The sequence below is a fragment of the Numenius arquata genome, chromosome 5 (genome assembly GCF_964106895.1).
Source record: "Numenius arquata chromosome 5, bNumArq3.hap1.1, whole genome shotgun sequence".
Taxonomy (NCBI): domain Eukaryota; kingdom Metazoa; phylum Chordata; class Aves; order Charadriiformes; family Scolopacidae; genus Numenius; species Numenius arquata.
The window spans coordinates 135,176-145,052 of NC_133580.1; the positions used below are offsets into that span (position 1 = coordinate 135,176).

The 9,877-nt window shown below is 58.9% G+C and overlaps 1 protein-coding gene across 1 annotated transcript; it reads right to left on the reverse strand.

The window, feature by feature from the left end:
* Positions 1-4,674: 4,674 nt before the first annotated feature.
* On the reverse strand, positions 4,675-9,645 carry LOC141464526 (uncharacterized). The gene is made up of 7 exons (XM_074147491.1): positions 9,585-9,645; positions 9,037-9,157; positions 8,078-8,253; positions 7,559-7,737; positions 6,930-7,083; positions 6,507-6,637; positions 4,675-5,463 (listed from the first exon to the last, which is right to left on the reverse strand). The coding sequence occupies exons 1-7, from the start codon at positions 9,637-9,639 to the stop codon at positions 4,675-4,677; spliced, it is 1,605 nt and encodes a 534-aa protein (XP_074003592.1). The 5' UTR covers positions 9,640-9,645.
* Between the last annotated feature and the right edge of the window lie 232 nt (positions 9,646-9,877).

The window sequence follows — 9,877 nt, forward strand, 5'->3', positions numbered from 1 at the left end:
CAAGGGGAGTGGGAAGGCACTGAGCTGAACCACCCAGTCCATTCCTTGTCCATAGACCAGAAATCCCCTGACACGTGCGTCACAAGGATGGGGCATATCTCACTGACCCTCTCTGAGTCTGCTGCTGGGCCAAGGGAGGTTTAGGATGGATATTAGGAAAAATTTCTTCACTGAAAGGGTTGTCAAGCTTTGGAAGAGGCTGCCCAGGGAACTGGTGGAATCACCATCCCTGGAGGTATCTAAAAGCCAGGCGGACATGGTGCTGAGGGACATGGGTTAGTGGTGGGTTTGTCAGTACTGAGTTGATGGTTGGACTTGATGATCTTAAGGGTTCCTTCCAACCCAGACAATTCTATAATTCTGGGAAGAGCAGGGGCAAGCTGTCAGGGTCCTCCATCCAACACAGAGGAATTCATTCTGTGGAGCAAGGGGACCTGGTGACAGAGCTGGGTGACACATGGCTCTGTCAGCTGGGCTTCAGGAGGGCACCCACGGCACCTCCTGGATGCAGACACTTGCCACGCATCCCCAGAGGAGGGCACTCCCAGACCAGCACACCAAGTAAGAACAATTTCTCTCTGCAGCCCCCGAGTCCCTGAGCTCGGCCCTGGGGTGACCTGGGCGTCCCTGTCGCCCACCTTGGGTCCAGACCCGCTGAGCTATGGGAAAGCTCCTGCCTGGAGAGAAATCACACAGGTCTGGACCAACAAGTTCACACCTCTACCAGCTCTGCAGCCCTCTCCACGCACGTGTTCCAAACACATCACACTTAATCTCCAGCTTCTGAGGCTTCCCAGCCAAGCCGAGCAGCTACGACCTGCCATCTCCTGACCTGCTGGCCCAGCACTGTGGGGAGAGATGCAGCAGGAACCAGTGGCCTGGGTCACGTCACAGCTCAGACCTGTCAAACCACAAAGCCTTTTTGGGCTGAAGGATGGGATCTGGCAGGACATCTCTGACACTGCCGCTCCGTCCCATTCTGGGGACCCCCCCAGAGCTACAGATCCATGGAAGGGACACCTGGCACAGGGGTGACTAGATCATGGTCCCAGGTCCCTTGCCAGGTACATGGGCACATGCCGGACATTGTGAGGACGTGGGGTGGCTCTGGGCTGTCCTGGAGTGCTGGCAGGACGGCTGCGGTGACAGGCAGGATGGAGAGTGGGCAGAGCAGGGCCAGGGCAGATCCAGGGGATGAGCTGCAGCCCAAGACGCTGCTCTCTGCGTCTCTGCCTCCTGTGGCTTTCAAAGGCGAATATGGGTCTTCCTTTCTTCTGGCAGCCTGCAAAATATTAGGGCTTAATTGTCCCTTGTCATTTCAGGAGCCACTGTCTCCCTCCTGTTTGTTAGGTGCTGTGTTTCCTGTTTGCAGCTTTGGGCTGCAAAAGCCCCATTAGCCCCCGCATAGCAATTTTCCACTCTCCGATACTTTTACAAGCTGGCAGCTCAACTCTCTGAGAATTAGTAATAAGAAATACCCTCTTGCATAGTCCTAAAACTGCTGTTTCTAATAAAGAGCTGTTTTCAGCTGTATTCCTCTCATGGCTTTGATCTGGTACCGGCAGAAGCTGAAAACACTGCCAACAGCAGGGAGAGCAGCCAGGAACGAGCCTATCGATCAGTGTGAGTCAGAGCTTTCACAAACCTCTGTGCAAAGTACCTCCAGGCACCGCGCTGGGGCCGTGGGCCCGAGGAACAGCCTCCCAGCCTGCTCTGTCCTCCGACACAGCCCCATGCAAGTTGGGCAGGAGTGTTGATCTGCTGGAAGGTTGGAAGGCTCTACAGAGGGATCTGGACAGGCTGGATCGATGGGATGAGGCCAATGGTGCGAGGTTCAACAAGGCCAAGTGCCAGGTCCTGCCCTTGGGTCACACCAATCCCATGGATGCTCCAGGCTGGGGAAGAGCGGCTGGAGCCGCCTGTTGGAAAAAGACCTGGGAGTGTTGGCTGAACGTGAGCCAGCAGTGTGCTCAGGTGGCCAAGAAGGCCAACAGCAGCCTGGCCTGTATCAGGAATAGTGTGGCCAGCAGGTCACCGAAAGGGTTATCAAACATTGGAAGAAGTCACCCAGGGCAGTGGTGGAGTCACCATCCCTGCAGGTATTTAAAAGCTGGGCAGACGTGCTGCTGGGGGACATGGGTTAGTGGTGACCTTGGCAGTGCTGGATTGATGGTTGGACTTGATAATCTGAAAGGTTCCTTCCCACCCAGACAATTCTGTAATTCTATGATCCTGCTCAATGCGTAGGGCCTGGGCAGGCAGCCTGGAGCAGGGTGTGATGCAGACACACTGCACCACCCAGGGTGGTGGTGGGTCTCCCTTGGGACCTCGCCCCCGCAGCGAGCGGCACACCTTGCTGTGGCCCTGCAGAGCCCCACACACCGCTCACACCTCCGAGGCAAAGCAAAAAACCCCTCCCGCATCCACTCGGAAACTTCAGCTGCTAAAATGCCACCTTGAAATGTCACCAGCCTTTTTGTCTTTTTCCACTCTGCATGAACGTCTGTGTTTCATCCAGAATGAAGACATCTCAGCTGCTTCAACCGCCCCCTGGGCTGGGGTGAGTCCCCACTGCCGGTGAGTAACTTGCCTGAATCACCCGCGGGGATCCCAGCACAGCCCCCCTGCCAAAACTCTGAAAAGAGCTGTCTGTCTTTTGGTCTTTAAGGAGACCCGGCAGGCTGTTAGAAAAGCACCGTCTGAGCCCCGGCATGAGCCCAGCACCCAAGAAGGTGGCCATGGGAGCCAGCTTGGTCCCACTGTGCCGGGCCAGAGGCTCCCGGCAAACAGCAGCAGGGGCTGGACTGGCAGGATGCACGCTCTCTGCTTGGCCTGGAGGACCATTTGCAGGGAAGGAGCAGGGTCTGCACTCCCGGAGGTCTTGAAACAGAAGCAGGACACACATCTCGGGCACTTCTCAAGGAGATCAATCACTGTGAGGTTCCTCTCCATCCGCTGGAAGGATGGTGTGGCCTCAGAAGAGGAAAAGCAGACGTGGTTTTGGCTCCCTGAGCTTTGCAGAGCAGTCACAGCTGTAGATCAAACGCCTCAAAAAGCTTCAAGTTAAAAAAAAATAAAAATAAAAAAAATTAGGGTGGCAGAAGGTAAGGTCAGCATGGAACGTTTTGCCCGAGGATTCAGAGATTGCAATGTGTCGGCTCCTGCACTTGCCTCAAAGCACCAGCTCCTCTGAAGTCTGCCTGGCTTTAGCGCAGGGCAATTATTCCGGCTTGGCTTTTGGTTTGCTTTCCAAACACCTGAATATTAAAAAGGCCATTTCGTAAGAGGCAAAGCGACGGCGGATACCTGTGCCCCGAAATTTCATCTTACCAGAAAGAGAAAGTGAAACAAGTTAAGGAAAATCAGATTCGTGTTTCAGCTGAGCCCGAGAGGACCTTTGGTGGCAGCAACAGGACGTGGCAACACGTGTGTTCCTTCGGGCAGCTCTCAGGACCGCCTCTCTCCTTTTTTAAAGAAATTCAGCTCCATCTATTTGATAGACCCCGTATTCTCACATCTGCCCTACGAGAGGTTTTGCTAACAAGAGGCATGAAGCACGGCCACCTGCTTTGGCGCAGAGGCCAGCCCGTCCCGGCACGTCGGCGCGGGGACCTCCCTGCCCGGGGGGAGCCCTCAGACGGAGGCCTGAAGCTGCTGTTGGTGCTGCCGCGGGTCTCGGGCCGTCAGACGCGGTGGTGGGGACGAGGATGTTGGGGACGACTCACGGGGTTGGAGCCTGGCCCCGTGCAGCCCTGCTTCACCCAAAAGACTCTCCGGGGTTGGCAGCGCCATCCCCTCTGTCCCCTCCACCAGACAGACGCCCGCACGCTGGACGCCCATTTCTCACCTCTTCCCAAACCCAGCTTAAATCTTGTGCATCCCAGACCCTGGATTTGTCCCCCAGACCTGGAATCCAGCGATCCCAGCTGCTGTAAAGCACAATGCTGCCCGATGCCAGGGAGAGGCTCCCCTCGCCTCCGTGGCTGCAGGCGCAGCCTCACAGATGTCCCAGAGAGTCAACTGCAGAGCAGGGCTCCTCAGAGGTAAATTGCCCCAGGGCTGGTGGAAGGAATAATAAAACTATCCAGCGGCTGCTGAAGAGCCAGCCTTTTCCCACACAGACCAGCTGCAGGTGCTATTTTCTCCCAGGGAAATCCCAGGTTTTCCCAGTGCCTTTCCCAGCTGCTGCTCAGGCAGGGCAGCACTGGTTCTGTAACACAGAAAGAATAAGCACAGAAGCCAGTTTTCCGTAATAAATTAGTGTTATATAAAAACAGCTCCTGTGCACAATCACTATTTCCAGACAAGTAAAAAAAATAAAATCTCCTCTTCCATTAGAGGTTTATATGTGTATATGAGTATATACATAGATTTGCATTAGTATATGTACTGCACACACACACATCTAGATGGATAAATAGAGGAAGGTTTTGGGGCTTCAACTTCAGTATGCATTCCTTATGCTTTGGTTCAAGAGCACCAAAACCACAGAGGGAAGGGAAGGTCTCAATGGATGTCACTCACCCGTGGCAGCCGTGCCCAGAGCGTGTCCCTGCCTGTCCCCAGTGAGGCACAGGCAGGTCCCAGCAGCAGCCGTCATGGCCGGGGCGGCTCCAGGCAGTGCCTTGGGCTCTGCTTGATGCTGTGACCCGGGTGTTGTCCCCCCTCCGCCTGCTATGGCTCACCCTCAGCCGGGGAACGCAGCTCGTAGCCGGAGAAGGCGGCCCGCAGGGTGTCGGGGGGCGATGGGGACAGTGGGCAGGGGCGGGGGACGCCCAGCGCTGCCTGCTCCAAGTTGTCCTGCTGCAGGGTGCTGTCACCTGGCTGCAGCTCAGTCCCACAGCCATGCAGGGGCTGAAAAGCATGGAGGAGCTGCCCTCCATCCTCCTCCTCGCTGCCCAGCAGCTTCACCGACTTGAGCGGTACCCAGTGCCCTGCCACGCTGAGGCTCTCCTGCAGGTCCTCCTGGCTGAAGTTCCTGCCCAACGTGGGCAGAGGCAGGCAGCTGCCTGCTCCCAGGGCTGGGCACTGGCATTTAGAGTAAACCTGGGGGTGCAGGGAGAGCCACGTCTCGGGTGTCCGGTAGTCCCTGTCACCTGTGTAGCTGTCTCTGGTCAGTCCCACCGGCACCAGCTGCTCCAGCACATCATCCTCGTCACGCGCCTCCCCATCCTCCCCTGGCCGCAACGGGACCCAGGAGCCCACAGCATGTCCCAGCTGGCTGCGGGTGCAGGACGGGTCCCTGCCCTGGTGGCAGCCTGGCCCAAACCCGTTGGCGCAGTAGCCGTTGATGTCCTGGGAAAGGCTTTCTCTGAGGAGCAGCTGGATGGTGGGCGCTGTCAGCTCAGCTGGGGGTGGCCCACGGGAGGGCAGCATGGCCGGCAGCAGCAGGGCGAAGGGGTCCTCCTCCAGCTCAAGGGTGGGCACCCCGATGGCCGCACTCAGCTGCCCGTTCAGGAGAGCCTGCCGGGAAACAAGCAGTGCAGCATCAGCCCCAGCTTGCTGAACCCTCTGCCCGCCTGGGGGTGAGGAGCCGCGCACCCGGGGGTAGGGACGGTCCTGGGCAGCCCGTCTGCCATGCTCGCAGCTGGGACAAACGTAGGCAGGGCTCTGCTCACACAGCATGGGGCTCTGAGCCGGGGGATGGTCACAGAAGCCATTGCGCTGCTACTTTTCATGCTGCGCCCCAGCTGTCGGAGTGTGACAGAAGAGCTCTCGCCTGCTCAGGGACAGGAGCACTCCCCGCGCAGAGGCCAAGAGGCATCGGGAAGCAAAGGATGCTGGCACCGAGCGGGTCAGGGCGAGCGGAACAGCCCGACACCTCCTCTCCATGCTGGCACAGGGGACTCCTTGAGCTTAGCAAGTCGGTTTTGTCCCCAGAGCGCTCCAAGGGCTGCTCAGCCCAGGCTGAAGCCACCCCCAGCACTGGGAAGCTGGGATGCAGGGGGGAACTGGGGCTCGGGGAGAAAGGCTGACTGTGTCCCCAGGGCTCCGTCCTGCTGACCCAGGACACATTTGGAGGAGCTCAGCAGGGCTGCAGCCCCGCGACCCTCTCTGAGCCCCGGGGCTGCGTTTATCCCACGGGCAGAGCAGCGAGGGACAGCATCTCACCCAGGCCTGGCCGCCCCAGGGCAGCAGCCTCGCTGTTTGCTTCTCTGCCCCTCTTTCTCCCCTTCAAGCTGTTGCAGGTGGACAAGCAGCCAAGCCAAAGCCAACCGCCTAAAGCAGGAGGCTCCTACCACTGAGGGCTGTGCTCATGGGCTACATGCTGCCCGAGGCACCCTCCTCCAGTTACCCATGTCTGATTGAGGCATCCCACCAGTATCTTTTCCCACGCAGCAAGGCCTGGGGGTATGGTGGGTCAGACAGTGGGGGAGGCTCCTGGGCACTGAGGGGGGTTTGGTGGCACAAGAGGTGGAGGGAAGGAGGTGCTGAGCCCCTGCAAACGCAGCGGACCCCGGCTTGGCCGCGGCAGGGAGGAGGCTGGAGGAGCATCGTTCACTCACAAGCGTTTTTGGGAGGTGCGTCTCCGAGGGGCTGGGGAAGACGTGCAGCTGGAGGCAGCAGAGCCCGGCCACAATCAGCAGCAGCAGCAGGAAGACACCACTCAGCACAGCAAGGAGCAGCCAGGAAAAGCCTGCCAGGAGGTGACAACAGGCTGAGGGGTGGAAGGACCCCAGCTGACATCCCCCTGCAGCCCGCCCTCTGCTAGCGCTGCCCCAGAGGCCCCTCGGCAGGCAGGGACATTCCAGGAGGAAGTGCCCGAGGGGGATGCACCTCCCCAAAAAAGGTCTCCACAGGCCGTTACTGGGCCAGCAACCCTGACCAGAATGTCTTGGGGGGAGTGACGCACACCTCTACCCATGTCCGTGCCACAAGCAGGACCTGAGATGCAGTGGCAGCGGCTGAGTTGGTGAGAGATCTCCCACCTGTGGGGCTGGACAGTGTCACCAGGCACTGCTCGGCCTCCCGGCTCCGCTCCCTGGCCATGTTGGCGGCCCTTGTCCGGATGCAGTACCGCGTGCTGGGCTTCAGGTACCGGAAGATGCAGGGGGCATCCTCCCCACCACGTCTGCAGGGCACCTGGAAGCAGAAGGGATGCATGGCCATGGTGACTGGAGGTGGGGTCTGGGCACCACTCCACTCCCCACTGCAGCCTCGACACCCCATGTGCCCCACAGTGAGGAGATCAGACCCCCCCTCCCCACTCCCCAGCACCTCCAGCTGTTGTTTCTTCACCCCAGGAGGCATTCGGGTCCCGGAGCACCTCATAAAACACCTCCTGCAGGCCTTCATCTGAACAGAAATCCTTATGGGTTTTTCTTGTTCATGCAGTCTAGAAGAGGAAAGGGACCTCTTGCCACCCCCAGGCTGTGAACCCCAAACTAGGAGTGCAGAGCATCTCATGCCTAATTGTACGGTGCGGGCAGGGCTGGGGCACCTCCATGGACATGGGGACCACCGCTCCACCACTGCCACGGGACATGGGCATCGCTGCTGCACCGGGAGAGCCTCTGCAGCCCTGCGCACCCCAAGCCTGGCCCACCCCGACATGTACCTTCTGGATGAGCACGTCCCCTTCGTACAGGCTCAGCCAGTACCACAGCTTCCACAGCACCTCTTCCACTGGCTCGTAGGAGCCGGCTTCGCTTCGGTAGGGCGTGAGCGGCAGGGTGACATTTACACTGAGGGTGTCACCCTGGAGCAGCCAGGACAATATGGGGGGGCCCACAATTGCTGTAGGGAGTGGGAAAAAAAAAAAAAGGATGAGGAAAATTAATGTCTTCAAAACAGAAGGTAGACATCTCGTTTCTCTAGAAATGATGTTTTACTGTTGGACATTGTTACAGTGCCTCGGTGGCCTGGGGCCTCCCATCTGTGGTCCTCACCCCACTGTGTCTCCTTGCTCTTCACCCAGCAGTTCTGCTCCCATCCCTTTCCTACAGTTGGGGCTCAGGGCACTTTTCCCACCAGTACCTTCATATCGTTTCCCACCATCTCTCACCAGACCTTCTCCCCACTGCCTCCCGCCCCTGGAAAAGCAGGAGCCCAGCTGAAGGCGCTCCCTGGTCCTTACTGTCTCTGTATGGCTGCAGCTCGCTGGAATTGACCCACTCGGACAGCTCGCCTCCGGCCACCGCTCTCACCCTTGCCCAGTAGATATCGTAGATATCGTCAAAATATAGTTCACACGCCCAGGAGGAGCCAGTACTGTTCCCCCAGCAGGCACGTGCCGTGGTCCAGGGAGAGTTTCTGCACATGGAGAAAATGCAAGGATTTCTTCTTTTTGGCACCTTCCTAGCCAAAAAGGCAGGCTGCCTAGCTGTTGCCACGCTGTCCAAGAGGAAAGGGTGGGAAAGCACAGATAATGGCCAACAGCATCCCGGGCTGCGTTATGAAGAGCGTTGCCAGCAAGTCAAGTCCCCTCTCACCAGCACTGGTGGGACGGCACCTGGAGCGCTGTGCCCCGGCCTGTGCTCTCTGTTGCCAGAGAAAACACACCCAGACCAGAGAGAGCCCATGGAAGGGCCAAAAAGGTGACCATGGGGCTGGGGCATCTGTGGTGTGAGGGAGGCTGAGCGAGCAGGGACTGCTTAGCCTCGAAAGAAGATGGCGTAGAGTGGGGAGTCCTATCAACGTGATGGAGTACAGAAGATGTAGACCTCTTCTCAGGACAAGAGGCAGTGGACACAGGCTGAAATACAGGAAATTCCCTTTAAGCATAAGGGAAAAAAAACCCGCCAAACCCCAAAGCACTCCCTTTTGTTTTTTACTGAGAGAGTGCCCAGGAGAGAGAACAGGCTGCCCAGGCAAGCTGCGGAGGCTCCATCCTTGAGCCTTGGGTCAAAACCCAACAGGACAGAGTCCTGAGCAGGGGTTGGATGAGCTGGTCTTTGGGGTTCCCTGCCAGCTCCAGTGTTCTGTGGCTCTGAGATTTGCTGTCAGATAACAATCCTCTGGCTGCCGGGGTCCCCGACAGCCCTCTGCCAAGGTGTGGGGGACACCAGCCACCTCCATCCTCGCTGTGCCACCTACCGTCCCCTCCACTGCACCTGGTACATGGTGCCACTGGGCGAGCCAGGGTCCGGCTCCCAGCTCAGGCAGACGTGGAAGTTCTGTGCCTCCAGCCTCACGTCGTGGGGGGGCAGCGGGGTGCCTGGGGAGGGGGGAAGCAGAGAGGGGTCAGGCAGCTCCGCTCTGCAGGGCCTGCTCCTTGGCTGATCACTGCTTGGACACGCTGTGGGGGTCTCCCCACTTGGCATCGGCATTGTGGGGGCTTCCCCCCACCCTACAACCCCCAGCTTCAATCCTGTGCAGGCAAACCCCAAGTCCCTGCCAGGCTCAGGCAAGTGCTGGCTGCCAGCGCATCCACATCTCTGGCATGCCTTGGAGATTCCCAACCTGGTCCCTGAGGAAGGCACGGACACCCTGATGTGGCTGCTGGCGACCCTGGGGTTTTCCTTCCCATCACACCTTGAAGACCACTCAGTCTCCTCCTCCCTGCAAGTACCTTCTGTAGGTCTGGGAGTTGTCCCCGCGCTTCTCCCCCTGCCACAGCTAGGGCCACCCCCAGCAGGACTTACCCCGGAGCAGGGTGCAGGTGGCCAGGGACAGGAGCAGGCTCAGAACAGGGCTCATCCCGCCGCAGCCTGTCCATCTGCCCCTGGCTCTACGTTGCCAGGCTGGGTGCCAGGGCGAGGGGATGGGTGTGACAGAGCTGCCACTGCAAACACAACAGACAGGTAGAACCTGTAGAGAGAATATTTTTGTTCCTGAAGCTGTGGCCAGTGCCACCCGCCGCAGGTACGCCTGGCACCGGGAGGCTGCATGCCCAGCTGTGGCACAGGGGTGCCTGCTGCAGAGTGGCAGTGGACCC